Raw genomic sequence first — 17,946 nt, forward strand, 5'->3', positions numbered from 1 at the left:
CAGCACTACATCCTGGGGAAAATGAGGGAGAGCAGCAGCCCACAGTCACCTTTATACAGGGGTCTGTGGGAGGAGCCACAGGAGCAGTCAGCAGGGTCTGTGGGAGGAGCCACAGGAGCAGTCAGACAGGTATATCTAGTTCACCACAATCATATCTGGCCCTGGGGATTTATCAATCTTAATGTGTTTAAGAAGATCCAGCACTTCTTCTTTCTTAATTTCTACATTGTCCAGCACACAGGCCTGCTCTACTTCGACCTCATCCTGATCAAGATCCTTTTCACTTGTGAATACTGAAGCAAAGTATTCATTTAGGACCTCCCCAACCTCCTCCACCTCCAGGCACACATTGCCCTCTTTATCCTTTAGCGGTCCCACCTTCATTCTCGTCATCCTCCTGGTTCTTCACATACGCATAGAACGCCTTGGGGTTCTCCTTAATCCTACATGCCAAGGCCTTCTCATGCTCCCTTCGAGCTCCTTTCTTTAGCTCCTTCCTGGCTACCCCATATTTCTCATGAGCCCCTCCTACTTCCTGCTTCTTATATCTAACATATGCTTCCTTTTCCCTCTTGATGAGTTGCCTCACTTGTTTCATCAGCCACAGTTCCCTTTTCCTACCATTTTTTCCTTGCCTCAGTGGGACAAACCTATCCTGAACCCAGCTCAAGTGGTCCTTAAACTTCTCCTACATTACTTCTGCGCTTTCCCCTTTGAACATCTGTTTCCAATTTACTCTTGCTAGTTCCTGCCTCATCCCTTTAAAGTTAGCCCTTCCCCAGTTAAGCACTTTACCATTTTGTCTGATTTTATCCCTTTCCATAGCTATGCTGAAGCTAAGGGAGTTGTGGTCACTCTCACCAAAATGCTCCCCCACCAAGAGGTCTGTCACCTGACCAGGTTCATTACCCAGAACTAGATCCAGTATAGCCTCTCCCCTCGTCGGCCGGTCCACATACTGTGTCAGGAATCCTTCTTGAACACATCTGACAAATTCAGCCCCATCTATCCCCTTTGCACTCAGGAGGTGCCAGTCAATATGAGGGAAGTTGAAATCACCCATAACTACTACCCTGTATTTCCTGCACCATTCTAAAATCTGCCTGCTTATCTGCTCCTCGGTGTCCCGAGGGCTATTTGGGGGCCTATAGATTACTCCCAGCACAGTAATTGATCCCTTCCTATTTCTGACTTCCACCCAGACCGACTCCATGGACACTCCCCCTGCAGCGGACAAAAGAGGTCCCAATGATCCAGAAATCTGAATCCCTGCCCCCTGCTCCATTCCCTCAGCCACACATTTATCCTCCACCTCATTCTATTCCTATTCTCACTGTCACGTGGCACAGGCAGTAATCCCAAAATTACTACCTTTGAGGTCCTGCTTTTCAACTTCCTTCCTAACTCTCTGTAGTCTTCTTTCAGGACCTCTTCCCTTTTCCTACCTATGTCATTGGTACCAATATGTACCATGACCTCTGGCTGTTCTCCCTCCCACTGCAGGATATCTTGGACGCGATCAGAAACATCCCGGACCCTGGCACCTGGGAGGCAAACTACCATCCGAGTTTCTTTCCTGCGTCCGCAGAATCACCTCTCTGACCCCCCTGAATATAGAGTCCCCTATCACTACTACCTTCCTCTTCCATTTCCTACCCTTCTGAGCCACAGGGCCAGACTCTATGTCAGAGGCATGGCCACTGTCGCTTTCCCCAGGTAGGCTGTCCCCCCCAACAGTACTCAAACAGGAGTACTTATTGTCAAGGGGTACAGCCACAGGGATACTCTCTGGTACCTGACTTTTCCCCTTCCCTCTCCTGACTGTGACCCATTTCTCTGTCCCTCGTGGCCCCGGAGTGACCACCTGCCTGTAACTCCTCTCTATCACCTCCTCACTCTCCCTGACCAGACAAATGTCATCGAGTTGCATCTCCAGTTCCCTAACACGGTCCCTTAGGAGTTGCATCTCTATACACCAGGTGTAGATGTGGCCATCCGGGATGCCGGGAGACTCCAGGACCTCCCACATCTGACACTGACCACAGAAAACCGGCCTCACACACAGACTACTTCCTTTAGCAATCAACAAATGCCTCGACTCATCCCGTTACCACCGAAGCCCATTGAGCCAAAGCCCTTTCACTCTGCTGCCTCTCACTCCACTGCCCACTGGATATGGCTGCCTTCTTTTTAAACTGTTTACGCTCAACTGGCTGACGTCACGCGCCTGCGCAGTCTGGCCTCTCTCTTTCCCCGAGAACTCAAAATGTCTTCCAGCTGGAAATCCTTAGGTGATCTCCCGCTGCCTTCTTGTTCCGAATCATGTTAACTATGATTTTCTTTCAGCTTATGTCGCAGTGTTGACCACAACATCATACCTGCCAATCTCTAACTGTACTACATCTACCTTATTCCGTATTTTGCATGCATTCAAATATAACACCTTCAATCCTGTATTCCTCACCCTTTTCGATGTTTCCCCCATTGTTACACTTCACTTCATCCCACTGACTGCAATTTTGTCCTATCATCTGCCTGTCTTTCCTCACGGTCTCACTACACACTGCATTAACTTGTATACCAATTGCCCATCCGCAGCCCTATCACTCCAGCTCCCATTGCCCCGCCAGCTCAGGTTTAAACCCTCCCCAACAGCTCTATTTTCACTTTTCTAGTTTTATTTATGCTTTTTGCTATTTCTGGCATCTCCAAGCCTGAATGCTTGAAACCACAGTGAGGAAAACAGTTCTGAATTTTCTTGCAGCTTATTTCTTGCCAAGTATTAGTGACAAAAATGACAGCTTTTTGAACACAAACACATGCAGCTATTTAAAAACTGCTAGTTCTAAGCACAATGTAATGTCTAACTAGTGCATGTCTGACACTAGTTAGAAAGTAGCTGCAATTCACTTTTCTTTGAGAGAGTACACTTTAGCTAGAGAATACTCTTAAATGGCAACATACATATTTGTTTTTATCCTTTTAGATCCGTTTATACAGTAGAGTAAAACTGATTCAGTTTACATAATGTCTAATTTCAATATGATAAAACTGATGCATGAAAATTCAGAATGATGCCTTGTGCATGACACAATGAGTTTTTCCCACTTTATAAAAAAAATTTAACTGCTGATCAACACAATGCACATTCAGATTTAGATCAATGGTTAAAGGGTGCTTCTAAGCTTTCAATTAAAGTTTTGCAAATGGAGTAACACTTAAGGATATGGATTCAACATAGCCTAATTTTTGAACATTAAGTGATTAAGCCCTAATATTAACAATGATAACTGAAGATCTTTTTTCTAAACTCTGTTTTCCTGTTCTACTCCTACATCCCATGATTCTCTTTGTATACAGAAATCTCTTTCTAAAATAAAATGAATAATCCTAGACTATGGGGAAAACAGTTCACAACTCCTATGACCAAGGATATTTCCCCTTGTTCTCCAAATGGGAAAATGAGCTTGGTTAACATCCATGCTGTGAAATTCCTCAACACTCTCCCACCTAACTCACTTTTAAGTAAATGATTATACTTCAGATTCATGTAAATAATCTCTTATTTACTGGAAATCAAATCCTTGCCAGTAACTATTGCAAGCAACATTCCACTTACCTGATTAGAATGAAAAGTAAACTGAAATCTGATGAAGGACCACCGCCCGAAATGTAAAGCGTTTTTTCCTCTCCGTAGACACTGCCTGACCCACTGAGTTCCTCAGTCATTTTGTGTCTGTAACTCTGAAATCTGCCTCTGTAGATTATGCTGATGCCATAACTGACTTCTTTCACCTCCCATCTAATGATTCAGTTACAGCAGAAATATTGAATGTAATCATGGGGTTTTACCATATTTTGGTCCAAAATAAAAGCTAAAATAGTGGAATCTGATAGGATTTGTTCCAAAGGACTAGGTAAGGAATTTATGCTGAATATTCTACTTTTGATTTGTAGATGATATACTTATAGCTAGTTAATAGGTATAGAATCTACCTTCATAGAATATATGGTGTAGAATATGTAATACTCACCAAATAATGTCTGGTCTTCAATGCCTGCAATCTTGGAACGGCACTCATGCACTGAGTCTTTCAGACCAGTGATTTCTTGACCATGTATCACAAGGGTTCCATTCATTTGGTCCAAGTAACTCCACAGATCACCAGCATGATTATCCAAAGCATCCTTAATAAATTCCAGACTGGCTGTTAGTGCGTTTAGCTTACTACACACACTCTCCATTTCCGCCACACGCCTGTCAACCTGAGATACCTCCTTCTGGATGTCTTGAGCATTGTGCTTGCAGTTATGGAGATCTGACATAACCCTGTGGTTAATTCGCTGAAGATCTCCTTTGAGTTCATGGACACGCTTGCCATTAAACATAAGCTGGGAACCTTGGCTAGTCAGTATCTGTTGAATTAGGTGAACTTCATCTGTGATTTTGCGTTCGTGTTCATCCCAGGTTGAATTGGCATTGGCAAAATCGTCAGCGTATCGGCTGACAGCCTCTTTAATTCCTTTCAGGGTTTTGTTAACTGAGTTGATGTTGATCTTCAGTAAAGTAATTTCTCCCTGCACTCCACTGGATTCTTCTTCCTCTTTAATTTTCCTTTGTATTTCAAACATGGAATAGTTGAGTCTATTGAGTAGGCCGGAGTTCTTATCCAGCTGGATCACAATATCTCGGCAGTTTTTCTGACAGCCATCAACATCTGTTCTGAGAATTTCAATGTCGCTAATAACTGAGGTACACTGATTTTCCAGAGCTATAATTCTCCCCTCCAGGTTATCCAGACCATCATGATTTTGCTTTTTAATATTAGCAATTTCTGTTTCTAGCATTGGGATTACTATTCCCTCTAGGTTTGCAGGCGTAGTTACATTGCTTAATTCTTCAACTATAACCGTAACCCGGCTCTCGATATCCTTCAGCTTATCTTGCAGAGTTGTTTTCATTCCATCCAATTCAGTCCCAAAATACCTCTTAATGTTGTTTTCAATGGTCAAGCAATTTTCTTCTATGCTTTTCTCTGTTGTGTTGATTTTAGCCTCAATGTCATCCAACCTACTATCATGGATATTTTCTATCTGAATGGTGGAGAAATGTGGTAATTCATTCTCAAATCGAGTTGTTAATGACTTTTGATTGTCTGAGAGCTTATGTAGTTTTTGTTCCAAGGCAGTGACTTTGTTTGTCAAATACTTAACAGTGTCACAACAATTTTCAGTTACAGCCAATCCATCAATTTGAGTTTGTAAGTTATTAATCTCCTTCTTTAGGTCAGATTCTTTCCCATCTATTGTTTCCTGAAGTCTTTGGTTTATACTTTTCAGTTCATCGCACTGCTGTTGGACTAGCTTTACCTTGTAATCACAGTCGGTTTGGACGCCTGTAAACTTGTTTTCAAAGCCATCCAATAGATCCCCTCTGAACTTGGTGAGTTTGGCATCTATGTAAGGACCAATTAAGTTCTCAGTGACTAAAGGTGAAGAGGGTCTACTGGCCTCCAGTAGTTGTCTGAGTTGTCCATCGTGGCCAATCACCATCCCATGAACTTCATCAAGCAAGTCACTCTTTGTTTTCAATACATCCTTAACTTCTGTCACTTTGGCCACCAAGTCTCCCATTGCTGGTGGATATGCTGGTTCCCCTTTAGTCAGGTTTTCTAGGCCATCAGTTATATATCCAAAGCCAACTGCGGCATCAGGGTATTTCAGATTATTCAGCAATGAAACAATCATTTTGTTGGTATCCTCCTGAATTGATAGCCTGAGGCTATCACTGATTCCACTGACCATTGTTTGGAGTTTCTCAAATGATTGTGAAAATCGTCGCATTTCATCTTCTAAACGGTCAATTCGTTCTCCATATATATCTGGAGCTTTAGGGCCTAAAAGTAAACAAATGTTACAAAATTAATAAATGACACAAATTGGGCTGAAATTGATGACATAAAAGTGCCTCAATTTAACTTCCCATTTATGTATAATTAGAACTATAACTTTAAAACTATAATTAGAAATTAGAAGTTTTACTTGTTGTTTGTGTGAACATGGAAATGAAGTCATAGAACTGGGGAATTTATAAATGGAACTCTAAGGCACACTCTTCCAGTAAAGAGCCTGTGAATGTGACCTCTACAACGATGATTACATTATGTTGAACCTTTAAGTGGCTTATGTGTATACTTAATGCTTCATAATTTTGAGTTTCTCACATTGCTAGCATAATGTTTTTACTTATGAGAAAGTTGTAACAATTAAAACCAAGAGGCAGAATTTGCAGCTTAGCAATAGTACAAAATGTGTGGCCATAAACTGGTGATCTTTTTACATGCCAGCCATTTCTCTAAGCCAATGGAAAACAGATTCATGGACTATTGATTTGCTCATGCTGTACCGTCCATAAGACTAAAGGCCCATTAACCTCCAAACTTCATTTTTGCTTCCCAAATGCATTTTCAGATGAACACAGCTTCCTTGATTAAATCTTCATTCATTCCTTTATGAAGTGTGGATCACACTGGCAATTTGCTACCTGCCTTTGAATGGAAGGTGGAGCCCGACAGATTGCTGGGTCTGTAGTTACTAGCTAAGTTCAAAGTTCAATTTAAATTTATTATCTAAGTGCGTATCATATACTACCTTGAGATTCATTTACTTGCAGGCATTTACAGGAAAATAAAGTAATACAATTGAGTTTATGAAAAAACTTTAAATTATAAAGACAGGCAACATCCAATGTGTGAAAGAGGACAAATCATGCCAATAATAAATAAAAATAAGTAAATAAACAATACAAAGAACATGAGCTGTAGACTCCTTGAAAGTGAATCTGTAAGTTGTGCAGTCAGTTTAGCGTTGAGGTGAGGAAAGTTATCCACGCTGGTTCAGGGGCTTGATATTGGTGTGGGACCCAAGACTCCTGGACCTCCTGCCTGATGGTAATTGCGAGAAGAGAGAAGCTCCTTGTAAATGTGCTCAATGATGCTTTGCCTGTGATGGACTGGGCTGCATTCACCACTTTTTTGTAGAGTTTTCTGTTCCTGGGTAAGTGTGGGAGATTACCTTTCCTGAATAACAATGGGGAGCAAAATAGCATTTGGCATTTGGCAGTAATCCAATGGTTTCAGTTCTTTAAACTAAATTCCATAAATTTAATGCCCAGCTGCCCAGATTCAAACTTGCATCTCTGGATCAATGATCCAGAATACTGAATGCAGAAACTTAGCCAACATACTCTTAAAGACTTTTAATTGTATCCAGCAGTGGCAATTTGTCCAAGCATTTTGTCTTGGGGCATTTCCCAAACAATACAATGCTATGAAATTTCCTGAAATCGTGTAGAAGTATTGACTTTATGAGGAAGGATACAATTTTCTAGTGCAAAAAATAGTGACTTATTTGGTGTCTGACTTAGAGATGTATTCGAACTTTGCCTGAGCTTTCCCTATTTGTTGTACAGTCAGTGGAACCTATACCCAACTCACTGTTACTCCCTAACTTTGTTCTGCCTGTTATCCAAAAGTTTGAATAACTTTGTGGTTAGATCAGGCTGTAAACTTGTGCCTACATTTTCAAAGCAGGAGCAAATAATATAATTTTTGTTTCTGTTTAGTGAAAATTTCAATTATTTTGCTTCTCAGCATTAAAATCATTTATTGTATTTTGAATGTCTGTTACTGCATCAGAAGAAATTCCACAAAAAAAAAACCCAAGAAGATTGTTTTGGCAACTTTCATAGTCAGCCTGGGTCTGAAGAACTTGTGAAGGGAGGTTTCAAGTTAAGTGTAGGATTAACAACCATGCAAGCACTTCCACTACCATGAATTTCAACACTTGCAGAAAATGCCACCCATTATTGTTTTCTTGAATATAGCAATTAGTGTGCTAAATGCCATGCTTTCTCACTTTTCATCATATTCTAAATGAATTCACAAGGAATTATGCCAGTTTAACAAATATTTTGCTGAACTGCCCATACACCCTTGTTGCAAATTCCAAGTAAATGTTTACATGAATACACTAACTCACTTGAACGTTCCCACAAGTAATGGACTCACTTTCAAGGACTCTTCATCTCATGTTCTTGATATTTATTGCTTATTTATTTGTATAATTGTTTCTTCTTTTGCATTTGCCCAGTTTGTTGTCTTCTGCACTCTGGTTGAGCATCCGAGTTGGGTGGTTGTTCATTGATTCTATGATATAGTTACTATTCGATAAATTTGTTAAGCATGCCCACAAGAAAATGTATCTTGGGGTTGCATATGGTGAGATATATGTACTTATATAATAAACATTAACTTTGAATACACTAATTAACTAACTCATTTGTCACAAAAAAGCAGAGTATGTTGGAAATGCTCTGCAGATCAGGCAGCATCTGTGGAGGGAGAAACAGAGTTAATAATTCAAGACTAACACCTTTTATCAGTCCTGAAACATCATCTCCTTTTCGCATTCCACAGATGCTGCCTGACCTGCTGAGCATTTCCAGCATTTTCAGTTTTTATTACAGATTTCCAGCATCTGTAGTTTGTCGATTTTCGAGTAATTTCTCGTGCTGCACTGGCAGTCCTTGCAGTTCTGCCTCAGGATATTCTCTCCTGAAGCATTAACAATAAAAACGACCCTCTTCTGAACCTTTATCTCCATCAAGTTTCAAATGAATAAGAAGAATACATAAGCAAAAATTGAATAACCAACTATAAGACCTGAAAATCAGCATGAAATTTCTCTATCACACACCATTTTTTTGTAATGGCTTATATTGTTATTTCAATTCATAATTCAAGTCAACTAAAATATTGCCCACAATGTTAGTTGAAAAGTTGTCTACTTTGTCCAGGCATGCCTGGGTACTTTTAGGCAGGCAGATGCCTCATGGGAGGACAGATTTTAGAAAAATAGGACACAGAGCCTAGAGGAAGCAGATGAAGATGCCAAGATGTACGAGCCAAGAATGGAAAATTTTGAACCCTTTATGTCGAGTGAGCCTCATCTGATAACTCAGTCTGAGTGAAATGACCTGGTCAGACACTTAGGTTTGTCAAAGGCAAAAGCAGAAAGAATTACTGGGTTCAAGAATGCAAGGATGGAATCTGCTGTCACCAGGCACAAAAATTTCTGTGAAGGATTTCGATATTTGAGACAGATATTTCCCAGAAGAACTGATGCCGAGATTAAGGCAGGCATCTTTGTTGCTCCACAAATCAAACAGATCATCAATGACAGATAATTCGAAGAACTTCTAGTGGGACCGGAGAAAATCACATGGAAGGCATTCAAGGATGCAAATTTTCTTGGCAATTACAGAGCACCAAACTATATACAGCTGGTTGTTAACGTGCTTCAAGCATACAAAACCACGAAGTGCACCATGTCACTAAAGATTCATTTTCCGCATTCCCATTTAGACTTCTTCCCTGCAAATCTTGGCGCTGTCAATGACCAGCAGGGTGGAAGATTTCTCCATAACATTGCGGTCATGGAGAAATGGTATCAGGGCAACTGGAATCCCTCAATGCAGGCTGATTATTGTTGGACAATTAATTAAGTGAGAAGCCTCAGACACTGAGTGCAAATGAAAATCATCAACAAAGCATTTTTAGATTATTTGAACAATTGCAAAACATCAGCATGAATATGCAATTAAAGACATTATATTCAATAAAAGTTAATTTCTTGTTTCTCCCAATTCCTATGTGATACAAGTAGTCTGAAATTATAGTTGTGTTCAGCTTCAAGTTATCTATCATAAACAAACAAAATTCTGAGGAAGCAACACTTTAGAAAAAAATTATTATCCAGTGTAATTAGATAGGACTGTTCATTCCTTAGTAGAAAAGAAAGTACATGCCATTTTATAAGTTTACAAGACTGCTTTCAAGAGTTTTTCAAACTAATAAAAAATGGTTACTTTACAGTATGGTCAGATTATGCAGGCATCTTGCACATTTCTACCAGATTTGGAGCTTAAGTGCAATTTACAATGCAATTGATCTGCAGTTAAAAAGAAAAGTTCTTGATATTCATTAACACTTACCATAATAACCTTTTCTGGGTCCTGGATATGATGGTCCAAGTTCAGGGACTCCTATAGGAACTTCTTGGCAAGCATCACCAGAATACCCTGGACAACATCTCCATTCCAACTCTGTAACCGTCTTGTATCCAATTTTATACCTAGGCTTTAGAAAGGTCCGATACCTGTGTGAAAAAAATAATTGATAAAAAAATTACAGCTGGCCAATTTAAATTATGTATTTACCACTGTAAAAGATCTCTATAATGGCAGGCAAACCACTGGCAAAAAGCAACATTGTTTTCAATGATTTATTGTTTACTTTGAACTTACTAATTTGCACAAATCATTAGTGACAGAGTAAGGCTTCAGATATAAAAACTATCATTAGTACTCTACACTTCCAGAACCTTAGCTTTGGTGGAAACTGGGTTAAAGAGATGAAAGATTTCATCTTTTTTCTTGTCAACTTGGAGCCAAATTGAATGGGATCCCAACAGGATGTACACCGAAAGCTATTCCTGGTTCAAGTATGAACAGAGAGTTCTTTAATACAATTGGCCTCAGTTTGAGCACAGATAGAGCAGAATGAATTGCTTTTATTTTTAAGTTTGTCACTTGCAGTTTTGATACTTTTATCCCTGAACTGATTGAAAACTTCATTTGGATATGCATGAATATCTCAGGCCTCAGTATACTTCATCAGCTTTGCACACGACTGCCATTATTAAACGACAACTGTGAAGTGGATTTCATCATCTGATCAAGGTTCAAAGTCGCTCGGCTTTCTCAGCTGTCTGGAAATTGATTCTATCAACCAAAAATAGCTGGTTAAATCAAGCAATGTGTTTTTCATTAGAATTAGACGTACTGTAGTAACTACAGAACACACAAGCTCGAACAGATGAGGGAACAGATGAGAGGTCCTTAGCCCACACATCACTTTCCATGCTGTTTTGGACCGAATCCTCTCTATTTAAAATGATATAAAAATATACTATTCCTCAAGTAAGAGTGTAATCTGGTACTTATATATTGTATACTTGCAGATGTATGGCTCACAACTACCCGTTTGGCAGTCTCTCTAAATCTAATGCAGAATAATTCTCAAGTGACAAGGGAGGTGGTCATTCTAGCCCACCGTGTCTATATAACTTCTCAAAGCAATCCCATTCCCTATTAATTTTCCCTGTAACTTAATTTCCCCACATTCCCATCAACTTGCCCCAGATTTTACTGCTCTCAACATAAAAGAGCAATTTATCATGGTCTATTAACCTAGCAATTTGCCATCTTCAGGATGTGGGGAAAAATGGACGATGCAGAAAGAATGTGCAAACTTGACACAGACAGGCCAGAACTGAACCCAGTTTACTGGAGCCATGGGGCTTGAGCTCTGGGCAGCTGACTGCACAACCCACCTTGTATCTTATCGACTCATACAGATTCAGATACAGATTATATCACGTGTATATTGAAACATCAGGTGGCGGGGTGGAGGTATGTCTCTACCAAAGGTGCTCCTTCCTTCCACTAGCCTGTTGGTCATCCTTGAGCAAGGTGTAGGATCTGCTTAGCTCCCCAGTCACGGGTCACATGAAGCCGTAGGAGCAGCTGTGCCTATCACAAGTCCTGGTTATGCAACCTCTGATGCCAGGGAGACAATCTGAAGGATATTGATAATGGCTGGGGTCATCTGTCTTGTAAAGACACTGCCCAGAAGAAGGCAATGGCAAACCACTCTTGGAAAAAAATTGCCAAGAACAATCATGGTCATGGGACCAAATGATTGCCTGTGTCATACGACACATCACATAATGATGATGATGATGAGGACATTGAAACATACAGTGAAGTGCATTTACAGCCAACACACTCGGGGATGCACTGATGCCCACAAGTGCCACCACAAATTCCAGTGCCAACATTGCATGCACACAATGCTTGGTAGAACAACAGAGAACACAACAAAACAGAACACAGATGATAAAACAAGCCCACTTCCTTACCCACTGCATGTTCACATTAGTTATTAAACCTTATTCTGCAATACTGTTATTGCTTTACCTTGTACTATCTTAATGCACCGTAATGTGAATTGATCTGTATGAATGGTGCACAAGCATGTTTTTCAATGTACATTTGACACTAATGAACCAATTCCAATTCTGCTACCATGTCATGCAAATTAGTAAGCTATCTTAAGTTAATTTTCCAGTCGTTAAAGATTTAGCATTTGGTTTTATGGATATCACCTACATACAAGTTGCAGTAATGTACCTCAAGTTAGTGAGACTCTGCATTGAATAAAAATGGTTGTATCTGCAGAATTTTCAAATTGAGATAGCCCAAGCCTTTGTCTTACTGATATAATTGAAATAGTGTAGCAACAAATAACAATAATGTTCCTTTATGTAATTATCATCCCAGGGAAACCTGCTCCTGAGACAGCCTTGTTTCCATTTCATTTATTTATTTAGAGAGACCGCATGGAGCAGACCCTTCCATCATAATGAGCCAGGCTGCCCAGCAAGCCACCTATTTAATGCTAGCCTTATCTCAGGAGAATTTACAATGACCAAATAACCTACCAACCAGTATGCTTTGGACTGTGGGAGGAAATGCACACAGTCATGGGGAGAACATACAAACTCCTTACAGACAGCACCAGAACTGAATTTCGAACTCCGATGTCCCGAGATGTATTAGTGTCCAAGTAATTAACACACACACACACACACACACACACACACACACACACACACACACACACACACACACACACACACACACACACACACACACACACACACACACACACACACACACACCACTACCATGGCGCCCAAGATTTTCCCCAATATTGAAAAGGCTTCTCCACTAGGGGTCCCAAACCTTTTTATGTCATGGTCCTCTTCCATTAACCAAAGGGTCCATGGACCCCAGGCTGGAAACACCTGTCCTATACTAAGCTATAGAAGACTATGGACCTACTACATAACATATAGGGTTGGTGTAGATGGGTGCACTGGTTAGTATTCACATAGTGGGCTGAAAGAATTTGTTCTCTGTGCTTTCCTTGTTCTTTTTTCATTTCAATTGTAATCTGTTAGTTTCAAGGGAGAGGTCTGTTCTGCTTCAGGTCTTCACCAAGGTGACCACAGAATGATTTCTCAGTAGATTGTTCTTCCCTTGGAGAAGGGAGGAAACCAACTCTCTGCTCATGAGATGAAGACATTCCACCTGTTATTTTATAAGAATTAAATGGGCTAAGTTCTGATAATACTGAACTTGGACAGCAAAGATGAATCTAGGCAGTACACAGTCCATGCAATTGTCTACTTCTCTTTGTAGCTTGGGTTCCTAACCTGTGGTCCACAGACCTCTTGCTTAGTGGTATTGTGTGATGGCACAAAGAAGGTTGGGAACTCCTATGACATCAAGAGAACTGTATCCAATCTCCCTCTGTTGCTGAGCAAATAAAGAACCAAAAAAAAACATATTAGGTGGAAACTCAAGTCAAACTTCAAACTCAAGAAACTCAGTGTTCTCTTCTCCCAAGGGTGGGATTCACCAAGGCATGGAAAAGTGATTAGAAGCCACTAATTTTGATTGACAGCATTATCCTTGGTAAACAAATACAAAATCACACCTATTAAGACTTCACAAAGAAGAGAATCTGCAGATGCTGGAAATCCAAGTAACACACACGCAGAGAAGCCTTGAACATTATATCTTAATAGACATACTGATAAAGGGCCTTGGCCCAGAACGTTGACTGCAGACCTGGCTTTCTGGGTGGGGGGGGGGGGGGTGTGTGTGTGTGTGTGTGTGTGTGTGTGTGTGTGTGTGTGTGTGTGTGTGTGTGTGTGTGTGTGTGTGTGTGTGTGTGTGTGTGTGTGTGTGTGTGTGTGTGTGTGTGTGTGTGTGTGTGTGTGTGTGTGTGTGTGTGTGTGTGTGTGTGTGTGTGTGTGTGTGTGTTTCATTAGAGTTTCTTTGAATTAGGAAATGTACAAACTTCAGCTGCATCGAGCACGTTAACATCTGCAGTCCAAATTACACCGGTAACAAACCTGCTTTGACGAGCTGCTACCCATCATTCTTGGAGTTCCAGGCAGCATCTGCATTCAGTTTTTGGAAAGAAGCTGTCTGCAGTAATAGAACCTGGCCAAGGCGGTGACCTAATGTGAAACATCCTTCCAAGCACACTTTAGGAGTGCTCTATTTGATTGAGTGGTTTCTCTGACACCTGACAGATCTTCCATTGCTTTGTCCCTGCTGCCATTCTTCAAGTTGTCCAGCACATGCCTGAACTGAAAATTGCCACTGACAAAACAGTAAGGCACCATCATGATGTCAAAATTACGACGGCAGTGGTCTTTATTCATTCAAATGTATGTGTGGTGTCTAAAGCTACCTTTTGCATCCAGTCATAGACTAATGCGCATCAGGAGGCCATTTGATGCCTCATATCTGATCTAGCTCTTTGAAGGAGATAATTAATCTCACGGGTTTGCCTTTCCTCCAAAGCATTCCAATATCCTTCTTTTCTTTTTTTTCAAGTCCACATCTAACTGAAAAATTAATTCTCAATTTGTTTTTAATCACCTTGAGGCAACGCATTCCTAAATGCAACATGAAAGCGCGTAAAGTTTTCATCAGCAAACTTGTGATTCCCTTGCCAATTGTTTTAAATATGTGTCCTTCGGTTACTGACCCACCCACAAGCACTATTTACTCTGTGAAAACTTATCGCAATTTTGGAATATTTTTCAAGCTTTCCTCTTCTTAAAAAATGTTCTGTCATGCATCTAATTAAACACCATTTTTTTTTAAAAAAGCAACAACTTCAATCAAAGTAATGCTGTGGCAGGCAACCTTTGTACACTTCAAATGATTTTTCTCCCAAAATACACTCGTTATTCTTCCAAGTTCAGTCTTGACTGCGGTCTTTGTTCAATTCAATCCGTAGGACTCTATACATTGAATTTAATTAAACTTTAACAAGGTAATGGTAGTAGGAAATCATATCAATGTCACGAAAGCCGTCAAAGGACATTTTTTCCCCCAATGAAACATGTATCTGGCATCTACTGCGAATGGGTAGTGAACGTCCGCTGTTCCTTTGGTGGCCACTAGAGGATGCGAAAGCACCAGCGTTCAGAAACTTTCTCCCGCTCCCTCAAAGATAAATAATCCTGAGCAGTGCAAAGCTGTTTCTTGGTTCAAAATCTTAATCCTATTTATTACTCCAAATCTCTGTACCAATGCATAAAAACATTTCGGTCGTTTAAAAACAATTGATTAATTCCTATTGTTTTAAAAGTAATAATATTAAGCCAGAAACCAAACGTAAATCAGATCAACCCACTCAATGCAACTTCCCATAGGACACACCACAAAAGCATCCACTTGGTGCATGATAAATAATTTTAGAGATCCAGCTGTGAATTTGAACTTTAAGGCACTTAACGTCAATCAATATCCGATTTGCCCCACTGCACAAATCTTACTGTTTTGGCTCGGATTAAAACATGTGCCTTATTTCCTGATGGATGGAGGGTCCCGTCAGTATAAATCTGCACGGTACATTCCACCGTGACAGGATCGCCGAAAGTCTATTGTGTTCAGGGCACTAGACTGGAAACAATCTCGCGGTGTAGCTGCGAATTCAGTCAGCTTCCTCTCTGGGTTGTCCCGTGTCGCGCGAGGTAGCGCTGCGAACTTACATGACTACGCCGGGACACTTGAGTTGGCCCCAAGCACAGTGATGGTATTCGGCTTTCACAAAGGTGTCTGCGCCGTCTTGCATCGTGCAAGTGATATTCTTCTTCACAATGTAGGCGCAATAATTCCTAGAGGAGAAAAACAAGTCACTCGTTGATATTTTTCGTGCAAAGTCCCCATAACACAAACAAATTTTGTTTATTATAAAATAGAAGAGTACCGCACAGGGACAGGCCCTTCGGCCCATATCTGCGCCTAACACAATGCCAAATTAAATCACATCCCTTCTGCCTGCACACGATCCATAACCCTGCATAATTGAGTGTCTAATACTTAGGTGCACGATTTTTAATATTGTTGATGCAAAATATAATTGAAATATCATGCACATATCTCATTTTATGTGCCATTTGCGTTCGCATTTAGTTTTCCAAAGCACCGAGCGGAGGTTTAAAACTGCAAAAGCTTTTAATAACTGTTTAACCTTTCAGCAAAGTAGAAGGAACTCACTTGTGCCGGGCCGTGCTCCGCCCTGCTCCTTTCAGACTGGGGCTTGTCCCTGAGGTGAAGAGGTTATAGCGGTACGGAGCGTAGAAATTGCCCTTCGCTTCGCTGAGTGTAAGAAGGGTCAATGCCACCAGGCAGCACAGAATCACAGAGGAAGATGCCGACGCGCTTTCTAACATCGTGACAGCTTTAAAAAAATATCCAGGTGTAGAGGCGCAGTCGAGCCCGTCTCTAAAACTGGAAGCGGTGCGAAATGTGTCCGAAAGCCTGAGACTCGGGGAACGTGAGCATCAGCTGCAAAAGAGAAGGTGGGATGGGTGGGGGGTGAACGAGAGTCCCGCGGTAGCGCACACACACACACACGCGCGTCAGGTCAGAGCTGAGACGGGGGAGATTGTGGGGCAGGGGGCGATTGATGAGCCATTGGCTCTGGCCCTGAGTCTATATTGCCACCAGCAGTCGCCCACCTCCACAACTTAGCGGACTCGTGCGAGTGGGCGTTTCGTTGACATTAGCACAGACCCAGCCCTCACCCCCTCCCTCCCTTCACCAGCACTACCAATGAGGGTGCAGCCACCCCTCCTCTCCTCACCCCCTCCTCCAACATTTACAGACCCACTGGTCGCCAGCAACACGCACTACCGTTCGGGCTGAAGCCAATCATTTGATCTTTCATGGCAAACTCTGGTCTCGGTCTGAAAGGGGAAATGCACCTCCTTCCCCCCCACCTCCAACAAACAAAATACTCTTGGTGCAAATCCACATCTCCGCGGAGGACTTTACACGTTCAATCACTGGCCACAAGACACACAGCCACGGCGGGCAAACTTACTGGTCGCAGTATAATCCCAACTCAGTTACGCTGTCAAAAGCTTCGTAAAAGTTCAGCCCAGTCTGCGCCTAAGAAGCAGTATTGAAGGAACTTGTTAATTATTTGAAAGGCGCAGTGTGACCCAGTCCTGCCCGCGTTTATTTTAGTTTGTAGGGTTTCTGATATCCTTAGCTGCAGGTTTGAGAGAGAGAAGGAGAGAGAATGGAAATATTTTTTCTCTTGTGGTTTGATTTTTTAAAACTATATAATTGTCACCTGGTGACCGTAGAATCTGGAAGATACACTGCGGTGAGGGAGGGAGGGAAGGAGGAGGGGCGGAGGTGATCCAGAGCAATCCTTTCTGAAAGCACCGCGGCTACGGTAGTAACGTGCTCCAGACCCCGGCTGCCCACTTTCTCGTTCCCCACCGTAGTCGCCAAAAACGTAATGACAGCATTGAAGGGGCTTGAATGAATTAGTAGAAGGAAGACAGAAATAGTTATCAACAACTCAGGTTGAGTCGCCAACAATCTGCTTTCGTAGAATCTCCGGTCTTATTTCTGATCCCCGTTTGCTCAAAAGGGGAGGGGTTGCTCATTCTCCGTTGTGGAAGGTGGTAATTTCAGAAAATCAATCAGCCCTTCACCTGAAACTTCGGCAATGTTTATTATTTTCTAAATATGTTAACTGGCCTGCTGAGTTCCTCCAGTTGTGTGTGTGTGTCCATTGGCAAAGGTTTGCGTTCTCTAATGACCGGAGGGCATCACTCGGACTCGCTTGCGGAGCGGTTCCTCAAGCGAAGGTTTGGTATAAGCCGTCAGCTCCCATATTTGAGTTCGTGTACTCCTGGAGGTTTAGGTATTGATGC

General features: G+C 41.5%; 1 protein-coding gene across 2 annotated transcripts in view; it reads right to left on the reverse strand.

Moving 5' to 3' along the window:
* The window catches only part of LOC140736114 (EMILIN-3-like), a 37,732-nt gene extending 20,741 nt beyond the window's left edge, over positions 1–16,991 (reverse strand). The window contains exons 1-5 of one of the 2 annotated variants that reach the window (XM_073061896.1): positions 16,910–16,991; positions 16,271–16,561; positions 15,763–15,888; positions 10,055–10,218; positions 4,035–5,897 (exon numbers count right to left, since the gene is read on the reverse strand). In XM_073061896.1, the coding sequence (XP_072917997.1) occupies positions 4,035–5,897; positions 10,055–10,218; positions 15,763–15,888; positions 16,271–16,446 (2,329 nt within the window). In that variant the 5' untranslated portion in view covers positions 16,447–16,561; positions 16,910–16,991. Of the gene's footprint in view, positions 1–4,034; positions 5,898–10,054; positions 10,219–15,762; positions 15,889–16,270; positions 16,762–16,909 lie in introns of those variants that run through there. The other variant, XM_073061898.1, reaches the window with a different exon arrangement.
* Positions 16,992–17,946: the final 955 nt, after the last annotated feature.

This window comes from Hemitrygon akajei, chromosome 11, assembly GCF_048418815.1.
Source record: "Hemitrygon akajei chromosome 11, sHemAka1.3, whole genome shotgun sequence".
Taxonomy (NCBI): domain Eukaryota; kingdom Metazoa; phylum Chordata; class Chondrichthyes; order Myliobatiformes; family Dasyatidae; genus Hemitrygon; species Hemitrygon akajei.